Source organism: Plecotus auritus (assembly GCF_963455305.1).
Source record: "Plecotus auritus genome assembly, chromosome: 3".
Classification (NCBI taxonomy): domain Eukaryota; kingdom Metazoa; phylum Chordata; class Mammalia; order Chiroptera; family Vespertilionidae; genus Plecotus; species Plecotus auritus.
The window spans coordinates 151,916,383-151,932,070 of record NC_137772.1 but is presented as its reverse complement, the minus strand read 5'-3'; the positions used below and the strand labels follow the sequence as shown (position 1 = coordinate 151,932,070).

General features: G+C 36.1%; 1 protein-coding gene across 1 annotated transcript in view; it reads left to right on the top strand.

Moving 5' to 3' along the window:
- The window catches only part of ZDHHC17 (zDHHC palmitoyltransferase 17), an 83,466-nt gene extending 70,209 nt beyond the window's left edge, over window positions 1–13,257 (top strand). Inside the window, exons 12-17 of the mRNA XM_080662462.1 lie at window positions 290–352; window positions 2,838–2,931; window positions 3,826–3,909; window positions 5,433–5,590; window positions 6,245–6,339; window positions 10,413–13,257. Of these exons, the coding sequence (XP_080518588.1) occupies window positions 290–352; window positions 2,838–2,931; window positions 3,826–3,909; window positions 5,433–5,590; window positions 6,245–6,339; window positions 10,413–10,551 (633 nt within the window). The 3' untranslated portion in view covers window positions 10,552–13,257. The remainder of the gene's footprint in view (window positions 1–289; window positions 353–2,837; window positions 2,932–3,825; window positions 3,910–5,432; window positions 5,591–6,244; window positions 6,340–10,412) is intronic.
- Window positions 13,258–15,688: the final 2,431 nt, after the last annotated feature.

The following is a 15,688-nucleotide window of genomic DNA, read 5'->3' as shown; positions in this document are numbered from 1 at the left end:
TCCAGTTCTGAAGATTCAGGACCAGCTGTTAGGGTAGGTAACTTAGTTTTATTCTCAGAGGAATATTCCCATAACTAAGTTTAGGATCGCCTTTTCATATATCCATGGAACAAAACTCCTATATTCATACTGTGGTGAAATAGCATAAGTAAATGAATGAAAGATTTTATTTGAGCTGAAAACATTGGTTACTTAAAGATGAACATCATGTTGATTGATTGATATTGATGGCACAGTAGTTGGTGAACATTGTTCAGTTTTGAGTAAAATATATATTTTTAATTTACAGACAATAGTTGAACTTGCAGAGACAGGAAGTCTGGACCTCAGTATATTCTGCAGTACCTGTTTGGTAGTATTTTTTTTTCTTCATTCTTCCATCTATCCTCTTCCCCTAGCAGTGGCATAGCATAGAGGGTGTGGGAAACAAAGAGAAGATGTTCTTTTGCTGAGCACATTTTGTGCCCTCCAAAAAAGAGATACAAGAGGAAAGATGGTAAAACTATGTCTCCTTCCCAGTTTGCTTATTCCCCCCTGATAGAACTTGACTATAGTTCTGATTCAGAGATGCCATTCATCGATATTCATTCTTATTCTCTTTCTCTCTCTTAAAATGTAATTCAACAAATAAAAACTAAGTAATAATGTCTTTAAAATCAAAGATTTAGTATGATCCCTAACACTATATTTTTTTAACTACATCAGTCTGGCTATATTAGAATGTTACGCAACTTTGAGCACTATTTTATCGATATTAAAAATTGTTATCTTCAACCAGGTCATAGATAAAGATATGTATGAAATTAGATAGCATTTACTTGTTGACTCAGCTATGGTAATATTGACATTATTTTATTATAGACATCAAATTTCTATAGAATATTTTTAGTTTTTATTATTTTCTGCTTTAATTTTTATAATTCTTGTGAAAAGTGTGTAAATTGCTACAATGGTTACCATGTTTTTTTACATGGAAATTGAAATATCTTCAAATTGTACCTGAAACTAAATGCTCTTTTATACCTTTGCAACTGAACTGATGTCTTAACATTTGAATAATAAAATAGTTTAGGGTTATGGAATGAGTTTTCAAAACTGAGCTCTAATGCTACAGATTCCTTAAGTTGCTTCACTTAACATTCATTGACCAAACAGTCATGGTTTTGAATATTCAAAATATATACTGCTGTGCTTTTAGAAGCAACTTTAGGGTGCTATTTTCAAGCATTCTTTAAAAAATAGTTTTTGTTTCTGTGCTTTACAATGGGTTATTTACATGTTTGGCATTCTTAACCTATAGAATGTTTTTATAGCCTGTTCTGTGGAAATTATTCTGTCCTATAAAGTTAAGAATGCATTGCTGATGTGTTTGCCATATGGCAAACAAATTCTTTATAGAGTCACTGAGTACAGTTTTATTGTTAAACAAATATTTAATAACAAGAACAAAACTTTTTGCCATCATAGTGTAAATGTTTTATAATATGTTTTTATAAGCCATGTACTCCTGGGTAGATAATTTGGTTTTGTAAAGTAAGAACATACATGTTATGAAATGATTCAAATCAACAGTATTTTTCATCATATGGGTATCTTTCACTTTGATAAATAGGCAAGTCTCTAAGGAGACACAGCTAGATCACAATTTTCTAAAAACAATTACTTTGTAAGGGAACTGAAGAGACTACTATATTCAGGACTTCTGTTAGTCTTTAGTTCAGAATTCATGGACAAGTGAATTCCCAGAGGGGAAATGTAGCTGAGGGTTCAAGGTGAGAGTAGAATTTACTTAATATATCATGCTACTTTCTCCTAAATAGATGTAGTCACATTATCTGTGGTAAAGACTAACTTACCCTTTTCTTTGATCCACAGATCATATTAGTACATGTAAAAACTGCAGAGTCCATTTAGGTTTTCTTCTTAGGACCTCAGAATTGTGTATAACCTCATGCAAATTATTGGGGAAATGGCAGTGCTTTTGTTAAAACACCAGTGAAGGATATTATAAATTTTGTTTCTGGCATAGTTTAATCACTTTAGCTTTTTGCCATATACCCAGTACTGGGACTACCAGTCCCTTCGTAGATTACTACTGAGTTCTTGTATTCACTTGGCTGATTTAGACTAATATAGAGTAAAATATTTTACAACAGTTAAAACATTAAGACATAAACATGAACTCTTTATTGTCTGTCAGAAGCTGAATAATGTATTTATATTTTGTTTTGCAAGAAATAGGGACTACCTAAACTTCCTAAGCATATTGTACTTTCTTAGATATGGCCATGCATTTCAGGGTATGTCTATACCTGAAACTGAGATCGCAGGAGGCACTGAAAGAGAAATAGATCTGTACACTTACATTTTTTGCTAGAATATGGGAAGACTCATATTAAATGATTTTGAATTCTAAAAGCTTTTATTCACTTCTAACTTGACCTTCCTTTTACTAAAGAACAATTTCATTTTATTAAAGAACAACTAATATCATGACCATTAATCACATAAATTTTCATTTAGAAGCCTGGAAAGTGGTGTTTTTATTATTCAGAAATTTGAGGGTTATGAATTAAAATAGTACCATTCATCCACACAGCAAATTGGAGATTCTACTCCATTCTTAAGAGTTTATATTCTAGAGTAGCCTTATCCTTTCAGCTTTGTTGTTGCAGTTGAAATTGTTTTGTTTTACCCTTGGAAACCTTGGTAAAATTCTTTTCCAAAAATATAGTTGTTGTTGTTTTTTTCATAATTATACTTTGAGAAAATAAATGTTCTGCTCTCCTCTCCAAGATATAGTGCCTTTTATAATCTTTTAACATGCCTATTAACAGATACGGAAACCAGTGAGGTCCAAACATTGTGGTGTGTGCAACCGCTGTATAGCGAAATTTGATCATCATTGCCCATGGGTGGGTAACTGTGTAGGTAAGTTTTATTAGTAATTTCTAAGTATATTGTTTATTTAAGTTATTCTAAGTAATTAATAAAGTATAATATTAAAGCTGATAGTAGAAAGTTCATTCCTGTACCTTACTACACTCACTCCCCCTAACGCCCTAATTATCTTCAGGTTGACAGAACCAGCTCAGTTGAGAGGATGCGTTTAAAATCAGTGTCTAGAAAAGATTGATAGCATTTCTCTATCAATTTTTTCTGGTGCCTACTCTTTCCTGTTTTCTCCATTGGATAATAGTGAAATTGAAAAGGAGGCAGATAGTATTTTTTGTTGTAGTTGTTAAACTAGAGAAAGTAAGGCAATAAAAATATTTGAAAGGATATGATGCACAGAGGAAGAGAGGAATGACAAATAAGAACTCTACATAATTCAGTGTTCAAGAATGGTGTACTCTGAAGAGATGAGCTGAGTGATCTGAGAGATGGCCCTGGGATTTCATGAGGTGACAGCAGGGAAACATTACAAAGATTGTGTAACTGTTGGGGAGAAGCCTTTGAAAAGTTGGATTATGAAGTTTATAAAAGTAAAGCTAAAATAGGGATATTTTAACATCACAAAGTAAAGAGGAGCATTAAAGCTCAGAATTGTGATTTACTTGATTCTTTGAGACTCTTTTGCCTTCAAAATGAGTATCATTGCAGTCATCACATCTTTGTATGTTGTTAAAGGCATTCTTATATTAAGACTTTGGTGAAATCATTAATTTTCTTGAACATTTTCTAAAATAATTAATGTGTGTGATTATTGTCTCAGTTGTATCACACCTTTCATGACAGTCCCTCTCTCCCCTAATTCTTCCCACCCCTGCTGTGTTTCCAGTTGTTTTCTTAGCTGAAAAAAATTGCTTCTTTGTTGTTTTTTAGGTGCAGGCAACCATAGATACTTTATGGGCTACCTGTTCTTCTTACTTTTTATGATCTGCTGGATGATTTATGGTTGTATTTCTTGTGAGTACAACTAGGTTTTTTCTCTTTTTAAAACACAAATGTTTGCATACTCATGCTTACCATGTTAACAACAATATGAAAATGACAAAAGTATTTTAACTAAAAATTTTGGTTTGGGGCACCTCACTGCAATGTAGCATAAAGAAAAAATAGATAATAGAATTATCAATAATGTTTAACATATAGTATAAGCAACAGAATGATCAATTAACTAACTATTGTTTAATACGTGTGTCCCTGAAAAATGTGTTGGCTTAGTAGGCTTTGAAAAGCTTCTGGGTTAAATATACACTTTTTTACATCATTTGCTTGCTTTACTCTAGTAGTTTATAGATTTTGTGATTGTGCTAGTTGCTCTTTCTTACCAAACAGTTGGTAAAAGATAGTTGAAGTTAAATTTGCAGAGAACTTGAAATATTTTGAGAAGTGAGGTAATTATTGCCTACTAGAGAATATTAAAAGATATTAGAAATTACTCTTTTAAGAATAAGTTGTCATTCACTTGATCATATAGGTTTAGTACCTTAGAGGAATTTGTGGGGTTTTATTGCATTGAAAACATAAATTGGAAAGAGTTTAGATGAATATATTAGTTACTATGCAGGTCTTGGTGGTACTTAGCATAAAGTTGTATTAGATCCCAGCTTAAACATAAATCTTGGAAGGATGATTTCCTGGTTCTCCTACGCACACAGATATTAAGAATAACCTCTTATTGCCCTAATAAAAAAGGAGGCTGTGTCCTCAAATATGTGTGTATAGTATCCATCAAATAACATCTTAATATTGTTACAATACAGTGGTGTGTTTGTTTTTTTTTGAAGATTGACTGCTTTGCTTTCCATTTCTGATGTGATTTTTGTTTTTATTTTACTTTTTATTTTATTTTTCCATCGCCATTTATCTCATGTCCTCTTCCACCTCCACCCTCCCTTCCCACCTCCACCCGCAATCACCACCACAATGTTAACCATGATTTGTTCCTGTTTTGTTTTTTTCTTTTTCTCAATCTCTACACCTCCCAACCCTTACCCTAAACCCCCAACACACACACTCACATTTTTCACTAATGTATAATGGGATTATTTAAGACTATGAAAAATGTGCATTGAAAGTCACTAATTAAAGCTAGACTCTTAGATCATGCTTTTTGTTTTGGGTTTCTTTTAGGGGGGCAGCCCTTTTTTTTTTTAAGCCTCATGCAAGGTTATGTTTATTGTGTTGGCTTGTGCTTTCTTGAGAGAGAGAGAGAGAGAGAGAGAGAGAGAGAGAGAGAGAGAGAGAGAGAGAGAGAATCAGTTACCTTCTGTATGCACCCCATCTGAGGACCAAACCCACAACTTTGGCATGTAACCTGACTGAGAATCAAACCTGCAACCTTTTTGGTGTATGGGACATTGCTCCAACCAACTGAGCCACCTGGCCAGGGCTTGGATCATGTTTTTTAAGTGGTGCCTACCACAAATATCTACACAGGTGCTTGGGTGATTATTGAGTAAATGTGAGTACTTTTCTGATTTTAGACTGGGGACTCCACTGTGAGACCACTTATACCAAGGATGGATTTTGGACATATATTACTCAAATTGCCACATGTTCACCTTGGATGTTTTGGATGTTTCTGAACAGTGTTTTTCATTTCATGTGGGTGGCTGTATTACTCATGTGTCAGATGTACCAGGTACGTGCAAGTGCATTATTTGTTCTTTAGTGTACTAATTGAAAACTCCTAAAAATTCACTTCTTGCTTAAAAGATAATATATTCTCTTTCCACTCACTCTTACATTTCAAAGAATACAATTTTAATTTACTTTTTCTTTGTATTTTTCTTCTCCTCTCCTCCCTCTTCTTATTTTACGAACTTTTGACTTTGAATACTGCTCTTGACAGAACTTTTTATTTCTGTTTTTCCTGATTCAAATACATCCAGTTGGATATAATTATAAGCTTAGATTGATGATGCCATTAAATTTGTGTTCATTTTAATAATAATGTTTTATTACCAACAAATATCAACATTTATTTGTCTTTTATTAAATTAAGTATTTTTTAAAAAGCTTATTCTTAAAGGGGCTGATTGAGGTGGTCTGTGTACATAGTGTCCATCTCTCCATGCGCACAATGCCAAGTAACCTGTTTTTAAATATATTCCCCATTTTATGAGCTATTTTTCATGGAGTCAAAATGATATTTTGTGAACTAGCTTGATATTCTCCTAATTGAAAACCAAAAGCAGACTTCATCATTTTTCTCTCCATCCTGACCTTGAGAGTTCATTAACTTATTTACATTAAATACTCAGAGAATTAATGGCTTTCTTTCCTTCTCTCTTAGATATCATGTTTAGGTATTACTACAAATGAAAGAATGAATGCCAGAAGATACAAGCACTTTAAAGTCACAACAACATCTATTGAAAGCCCATTTAAGTACGTACATGTTTATAAATTTAATATTTTTCCTTGGCATATAAATTTCCTTACTAAATCAAACTCAGCAATTATCGAGTGAATACATCAAAGAGAAGTGTTTTATTTATTTATGGCAATAGGATATTAAATATGAAATGTTTCTTTTACTTAGAAATATGTAAAATAGTTTATAAATCCTACTAAATTTTAGATTCAGCCACACATAGCATTAATTAGTTTATCATAACTTTAGAATTTATCACATTAACTGTTTATAAATTTGTGGTACTCTTTTTTTCCTTAATTGCACAATTCAAACTTTATTGACCTATTAACATAAGTATTTGATTTTTAATCTTTCCATCAATTTATAAATTTTCATTAGAAAATGAATGTATCCAGAGAAATGAAATAAGATTTTAAAAATACAATCAATTGAAGTTTATATTTAGGGAAATTTCCCATGCTCTAAGACAGTGGTCGGCAAACTGCGGCTCGCAAGCCGCGGTTTGCCGCTCTGTTAACTAATGAGTTTGCCGACCACTGCTCTAAGACAACTTTTCAGTACAAGTTATGTATTTTATTTACCCTCTGATTGAGACAATAATTCCCACATGTCTTATCTTTTTAAATTGAGGTATAATTGGCATGTAACATTATAGTAGTTTTAGGTGTACAACATAATTTGATAATTGTATGCATTGAAAAATAATCACAGGAGTCTAGTTAACATCTGTCACCATACATCAGGGGTCCTCAAACTACCGCCCGCGGAGGACATTTATCTGGCCTGACGGGTGCTGCTGCCTGTCCTGCTTAGCAGACTACTCGTCCCGGGCCTGCAGTGCGCATAGGAATTCGTTATAGTTTTTTTTTTTAAACCATAGTCTGGCCCTCCAACGGTCTAAGGGACAGTGAACTGGCCCCCTGTTTAAAAAGTTTGAGGACCCCTGCCGTACATAGTTAAAATTTTTTTTTTCTTATGAAAACTTTTAAGATCTACTCTCTTAGCAACTTTCAAATATGCAATACAATATTATTAACTACTAGAGGCCCGGTGCACGAAATTCATGCATGGGTAGGGTCCCTAGGCCTGGACAGTGATCAGGGCTGATCAGGTTTCCCACCTCCCCACCTCCTCCTTCCCTCGCTCCCTCAGTGCCCTGCTGCCGCTGCTGGTCACCTGCCATGTTTTGTGCCGCCCCCTGGTGGTCAGAGCACATCATGGCAAGCAATCGAATTCCCAGTCTCCCGGTTGAACTCCTGAGGGGACAATTTCCATATTAGCCCTTTATTATATAGGATAGTCACCATGTTGTACAGTATACCAGGACTTACTTCTTTTATAACTGAAGTTTGTACCTTTTGAGGAATCCTCTTCACACTTTTCAACCATCCCGCCACCTTTTACTTCTGGCAACCACCAAACTGTTCTCTTTTTATGAGCTTGGGTTTTGTTTGTTTGTTTATTCATTTGTTCATTTGGATTCCACATATAAGTGATAGCATATGGTATTTGTTTTTCTCTGTATGCATCACTTTTTTTTATTCACTCATCCATCAATGGACACCTAAGTTGTTTCCACCTCTTGGCTATTGTAAATAATGCTGCAATAAACATGGAGGTGCATTTATCTTTTCAAGTTAGTGTTTTTGTTTTCTTTGGATAAATACCCAGAAGTGGAATTGCTTGGTCATATTGTAGTTCTATCTTTACATTTTTGAGGAAACTCCATACTGTTTTTCATAGTGGCTGCGCTAATTTACAATCTCACCACTTCCTCACCAGCACTTGTTACTGTTAGTCTTTTTTTTTTATATAATAGTCATTCTAAAAGGTGTGAAGTTTATCTTATTTGTGCATTTCTCTGATGAGTAGTGATGTTGAACATCTTTTCATATCATGTACCTTTTCGCCATTTGTGTGTCTTCTTTGGAAAAATGTCTATTCAGATCTTCTGCCCATTTTTTAATCGGATTGTTTGCTTTTTTGCTATTGAGTCGTAAGATTTTGTTATATATTTTGGATAGCAATCCCTTAGCAGATCTATGATTTGTAAATATTTTCTATTTAGTAGGTTGCCTTTTCATTTTATTGATGGTTTTCTTTGATGTGCAGAAGCATTTTAGTTTGATGTAGCCCCACTTGTTTATTTTTGCTTTTGCATTTGGTGTCAGATTCAAAAATTCATCGCCAAGACTGATGTCAGGGAGCTCACTGCCTGTTTGCTTCTAGGAGTTTTATGGTTTTAGGTCTTATATTTTTTAATTCATTTTAGGTTAATTTCCATGTTAATGGTGTAAGATGGTCCAGTTTATTCTTTACATGTGCTATCCAGTTTTTCCAACCCCATTTATTGAAAAGACTCCTGTTCCTTATATATACATTTTAAAAATGAATTCAGTTTGATGCCAAGAAATAGTAGTTTCTTAATTATATGAAATATTTAAAACTTGGAGTTTTATTCAAGCTACTTGCCTACCACCTGGAAGCTTTTGCAGTCCTATTAACTATTGTATGCTTCTGGGAAGCAAACAAGCCTATAACTAAGGACAAAAATAAGAGAGGCAATTAGGTAGTTTTCAGAACTCTACTTTAGGCATAATCCTATATAATAAAAGGCTAATATGCAAATAGACCAAACGGCAGAACAACTGGTTGCTATGACATGCGCTGACCACCAGGGGCGCGTGTGGAACATGGCAGACATCGGCAGCAGGTGGCAGAGCACGGAACATGGTGGGGATCAACCACGGCAGAATGGTGGAAAAGGTGAGCGGGGGCACCAGACCAAGGCAGGGCAATCGTCGCTGTCATCAGGGTGAGCTTCTGGTGGTTACTGAAAATTCTTTGCTCCCACGTGCTGCGGTCCCGCCCGTCGCTCAGACCTGCTGCTGGTGCCGGCCCTGCTCGCACCTGCTGTTGGCGCCGTCAGCAGGTGCAAGCGGCGGCTGCTGGCCCCAATCACTCCTCAGGGCTTCTCCACCTCTCTCTGCTCCTAAGGGGCTATTGGGGCCAGCAGCCACCGCTCGCGCCTGCTGCCAGCAATGGCCCCGCTCGCACCTGCTGCTGGCACTGGAGCTGCTGCTCACACCCACTGCTGGCTCCAGCCCTGTTCGCACCATAGCTGGCACCAGAGCCGCTGCTCGCACCTGCTGCTGGCACCTGGCGCACCAGTCCTGATCACTCAGCGCTGGTCCCGATCACTCGGCGCCATCTGTGGGTGTGAGTGGCGGCTGCCGGCTCCAATTGCCCCTGAGGGCTTTTCCACCTCCCCCTGCTCCTGAGGGGCGATCGGGGCTGGCAGCCATCACTCTCACCCACTGACGGTGCCAGCCCCGCTTGCACCTGCTGCTGGCATCAGCCCCAATCGCTCTGCGCCATCAGCAGGTGCAAGCAGGGCCGGCACCATCAGTGCATGGGAGTGACGGCAGGAGCGGGGCTGCCGGCAGACAGGGGACTGGGGGCCGCGGTGGGAGGGGCTGGGCGGGGGCGTGGAGGATGGGCCAAGACCCGCCCCTGTGCCCACTACAGCCTTGCAGCCCAGAGTTCCTTTCAAGGTGCATGAATTCGTGCGCTGGGCCCCTAGTAGTTGTGTAAGAGGGGAAGCAGACTGCTTTTCCAAAGGTGTTGTCAAAGTTCTAAAATTCCCTGAACTTGCCTGGATCCTTTTTTAAGTTGTTATATTATGTACACTACCAAATTCATGCTATTTTTATTTATTTCGTTTTTTACTTGCTCAATTTTGGATGTAGTTTGTCTTCTTGCCAAAGAACCACCAATCAAGGAAAGGTTTTATAAAAAATTACATGACAAGAATGAAATGCAAATTTGAATAACTTTAAAATGTAAGTGTGTAACCCATTAAATTAGCACACAAGAGAAAAGAAAAACCAGGGTTGGCCAAGCTGTAAAGAAACATGAATGCACATATATTTTATTGAGCTATAAATATTGAAAAAACAGGTTCTTTCTGGCAAGTAACCTGAGTTTTTAAATTTAGAAAAAAAATATTTACCACCAAAATTATATTAAACTCATATATTAAATCATTATACTAATACTCTTTTTCTTTTTCGGGTTTTTTTAGCCATGGATGTGTAAGGAATATTATAGACTTCTTTGAATTTCGATGCTGTGGCCTCTTTCGTCCTGTTATCGTGGACTGGACAAGGCAGTATACAATAGAATATGACCAAATATCAGGATCTGGGTACCAGCTTGTGTAGCAGCGTCTTTATCTTATGAAGCATATTGCTAAGTGGTGCCTGAAAATGTGTCTGTCCGTGTCTCTCTCACACTCGAATCCACATCCTTTGAACAAGAGCATGTTGTATGTGGGGCTAACAGTGAATTTTACAGTCTTTTTTTCCAACACTTTTATTAACAAAGGTAAATATGGACAGAACACACTGCCACTTCCGGGAAGAGTAAAGATCTTAAAAAGAATTTTAATGTGGGAATTCACAACGTACTCAGCTTTTTGGTTTTGTTCTCATAACACTTTTCACAAAAAAAAGAGTGAACTTATTCTGTTGACAGATACTAATCAGAAATGTTTGAGTCTTGCTAAAACTAAATTTATGGTATACAGCTAAATTTTATGGTACAATCTACTAATAGTATTGCAGTTAATTCCATGAGAATTTGTCTTAAGTTGATTCAAACTAGTGTTATGTATGTTTTAGAATGTACATGTTTATACTGTGATGAAAATCATGTGGTTTTATTAGGGATCCTCTCTAATGTGTCTTCAAAGGCACAAGAAAATAATGTTCACCCAAAAAAAAAAATGTGCTAACAATATTATATTGTTATCAGCTCTTGCAGTGCTGATATATTTCTGGTTTAGTAAATAATTTAGTAGTAACCTTGCTGTGAGGTTTTATGGTCTGATAACAAAACACTTGCATGAGTATAGTAAGTCATGCCATTTTGTTCAAGCTTAAAAGCCCTACTAAGTGCATGATACACCTCATAGAATGTATTCTAGCACCTACTATCCAGTAAAGCATAAATTAGAATTTAATTTGATGTGCACACAATCTACTTTTTAAGAGTTAAGGTATTTTCAAGAAAATGCAGAGTAAGTTAATGCTAAATTCTCACTAATAGATAAGTGAATTTACTTTTAAAATTCTGAGCTACAAAAAAAAGACAAAATGATGGAGTTTAGCTAAAGATGGAGCATGATCTCTGTACATAGCACATCTGAATAAAAGAAAAGCTAATGATATATTCTGGTTTTAAAAATATGACCTATCAGAAAGAATTTAATCCCCAAGTTTATTTGAGTTCATCAGTATTGAATGTTTTGAAATTTGTTAATGCCATCTGGATTTCAAAAAAGATTTTCTTATATTGTTAAACGTGATGCACTGATCAATTTTTGTTGCAGCATTTTCATACTCACAATGAGCTAACAGTCACTGCTTCCATAAATATTGTTTACAGAGTGAGACTTGCTGTAGTCCTCTTAAGTGCTGTAGCAAACTGTGGTTCGAGCAACCTGTGGGAAACCTGTGAGAGGGAATGGGCTGGGGGAGGGTGGGAAAAGGGTGGTCAGACTAATGACAGATCCTAGGCCAGTGTAAAGATTGTGTATCTGTATATAAATAATTTATCAAATAGTTTTCTCTTTGTGTCTGTGTATGTGTTAGTTGTTTAAAGCTGCTCATTTCATTTTATCCAACCAAAAGAAAAGATAACTAATGAGCTTCTAGTGATGTTTCATATTGCTGTTAATAGGCATTATACCTTGCAAGTTCACTGCATGTCTGATGCTTGGTAAAATTAGTATTCCCTGTAAAATGCAGATTACAGGTATTAAAGCAATCTAGTGATATACCCGCCGCCCCTTGCCTTAGTAAGAGGAGCAGTGAAAATGTATATAGTTGATGTTCAGTATTTCCAAATACTGTTTTTATATAGTTCCTTTGACCATAAGTCACACATCAGAAAGATTACTCTTAGTGTGTTTGTGAGTGTTTTAAGATTAGAAAATTGGTATATGTACTTTATTTTGAAAAGGGAAGAGATGGTTGTGGGGTGGCAATAGCATTGTGCCATTTTTGTCAGAGTGTAAAAAACTGGTCAATTTACAAATGTCTCTGCTAGTTTTGACTACTAATTGGGGCAAATTTTAGATAATTTTTTTATTTCACAATTATTTATAAAAGCCTAGAATTTGTTTTAATTTTTTGTATTTTGAGCCACTTCACATGAAGACTCGGTTACAGTTTTTATTGAATACATTTTTATTAACAGTCAAATACTACGGTGATTTTCTAATTTGGATAAGAGTGTTGCTACCATGTTTTTTCTTTGTGGTACAATATTCTTTTCAGTGCAAGAGATGTCTTTCAGTTAAATAGAAAAACCCTCTAGATATATAATTACATGGAAAATATTAGCAATGTTAACTAGTACTAACCATCTCATAATACCAATGAAATCTATAACTCAGAAATGGTCAGATGGTCAGGAGCCAACTGTGCAGCATTGCGCCCTCTGTTTAATTATTTCATAGGTCTGTATATGGAACCAGCTTAACCCAGTTCTAAACTTGTGTATGAAGGTGACCCTTTGGGAAGTAGTTCATATCAGCTTAATTGGGTACATTTAACAAATAGGAACATTTCTCAGCTCTGAACATGAACTTTTTCTTTGGAGTTTTTTTTCCTTCATATTTTTGTTGTTCCCAGGAATTTGTTTGAAATATTAGAAGGCATAAAACAACATCATTATAATTAAGCTATTGATATTTTTATTTTATATTTTCTTTATTTATAACTGTGCCAAGTATTATTTTGCTACTTACCGTGTTACTCTGTGGAAAGGAAAACCTGTAAAGTGTTTAATAAATTAGCTCTCCTCACATAAATTAAATCTGTCAAAATTTTTAAAATATTAATCAGAATAAATATTGACTCTTAGGTGTGTGCTTGCTTATTTCACTTGATTCACTTCAAGAAATTGATGAAACACTAGTAGTGGTACCTATAATGTGAATAGATTATTCTATATATTTATATCGAGTCAACTAGGATTCAAGTTGCAAGATTAGAAATTGGTTAAAGGGTGGTAATGGTATTCTAAAAAAAAAGCTCCACAATTTTATGTGTATATGTGTGTGTAATTATTATTTTTTAATAAAGAAAATAAAGTTTTCTGTAAGAATCTTAGGTTATATGGAGTTAGTAGGATCCTCTGGGACTATATGAATCTCCAAGTTTTAAAGTATATTTAAGAGATTTTTAAAAATACACTTTTTATTTCAGAGAGGAAGGGAGAAAGAGAGAAATAGAAACCTCAATAATGAGAAACATTGATCGGCTGCCTCTTACACACCCCCGACCAAGGATCGAGCCCACTTGACTGGGAATCAAAACCACACACTTTTGGTGCACGGAATGAGGCCCAACCAGCTGAACCACATCAGCCCAAATGGATAGTTTTTAAAATAAAAACATGTATTTGCCACGTAGCACTTTAATATCACATTTGGATTACTTGGGTGCTACCCTGTCAGTTTGCATCCACATGATGAAAGTAATTCTTCCCAGAACAGTCTGCCCAAAGCCAAATTCCCTTCTCCACTCCTGAAACCAGTGGAAGCTAAGTTTACAGTTTCGGAGCAGCTGTTTTGCCATGACTCCAGTTTAAAAATAATTTTAATTATGAATGGATATCGAATTTAGCAAGAAGTCTCAAATTACCAGGCACTGGCAACTTCACATAGAATATTTTTTCTAGGATATTACTAGCATCTCCAACACAATTTGGGAAACAGTAAGTGGGAAATGTTGCCTCTGTGTAGGGAAGTTTATTATATAAAACATTCTGGGTAATCTATCACTGCTTCAAACCACCCCAAATTTAGTGGTGTAAAATGGTATTTTTGTTCACAGATCTGCATTTAGTCAGAACTCAACAGGAGTAGCTCACTTTAACCCCCTTGGTGTCAGCTGGGATGGTTCAAAAACAGGACTGGAATGATCTGAAGGCTCACTCACATGTGTGATAGGTTGATTGATACATGCTGATGGGTGATAACTATAACACCTATATTTAGCTTCCATATGTAGTCTGGGCTTTCTTAAAACATGGTGGCTCAGTTCTATGAGTAAGCACCCTAAGAGAAAGTAAGCAAGCAGAAACTGTATTGTCATTTTTTATCTAGACTTGTCCATCAGATCCTGCGAGTTAAAAATGCATCACCAAGGTTAGCCTTTGTTCAGAGGGATGGGAATTAGACTCCATCTTTTGATGGGTATGTCAAAGAATCTGTGTATGACTAAGATGTTTTAAAACTCCCACATACAGAAATTACTGCATAATTCTTCAAGTCAAGCGATCTCATTTATTGCCAATTAACTTCCCTAGCCTGCTTAAAGGAAAGGCCCACCCCTCTCCCACCTGGAACTTGTGAAGTGCTCTGGGCTATGATGTAAATAAGCATGAATTCTATCACCTGGTACACCCTCAATTCACTTCTTCCCAATAAGTTTCTATCTTTTTGATGTCAGACATAACACACACCCTTTAGCTCTTCAAAATAAGCAATGTAATAAGATAGGCTTTGGAAAAGGTTAAGATGTGTTCACAAATCAGGCTGGTTCAATTTCATTAAATTATAGACCAATTTCAGACCCTACTCCTGGAAAAGAAAAGTTTGGATTGAGTCTTTGGTAAAGAACTAAGTTTCTAAGTAATGAAAATAGTCCTTCTAGAATCTAATTTTCCTTTTCTACCTGAGCCAGCTGAATGCACCAGGACAATGCAACAAGCTTTGCTACTTGTGCAGAATTGATGTGAGAAAGCACTCAGTTCCCAGGGTTTAGCAGAGTCTAAAATGTCACCCTAAGCTTTAGATTCGACAGTTGTCAGTAGGGAGCTGTTTGTAATGATCTTTGGGTATAGGAAAGAATCTTTGATTTAACAGTTCAGTCACCTTAGATCAATATGCCTTTCTGAGGAATTTGTTGAAAGGGCTAAGGCTCCACCCCTATTGATTCTGCTGCTGTGGGGCTGAATCTGGGCCTGGGAACTGCCTTTTAGTACTCCCAGGTGATTCTAATGCGGGTTGTCTAGGAGCCATTCGGAGTCACCACCACGCTACAGGAGATGCTGCACTGCTGAAAACTAGCTCTGAGGAATCTGAACTGTTCAGTAACCCTCACTCTTGAGGCATATTTACCATCTTAAAAGAGAAGTCTTTTCCAATAGCTGTAATGCAGACATTAACCTAGTGAGTAAACTGGGTAATGGGGTGGACTCTCTCACAAATAAAATGCAGGTAGGGACCCAAAGGATTTTCTACTAACTGAAATCACAACAGCTCTTCCAGAAGGTAATTGAAAGACA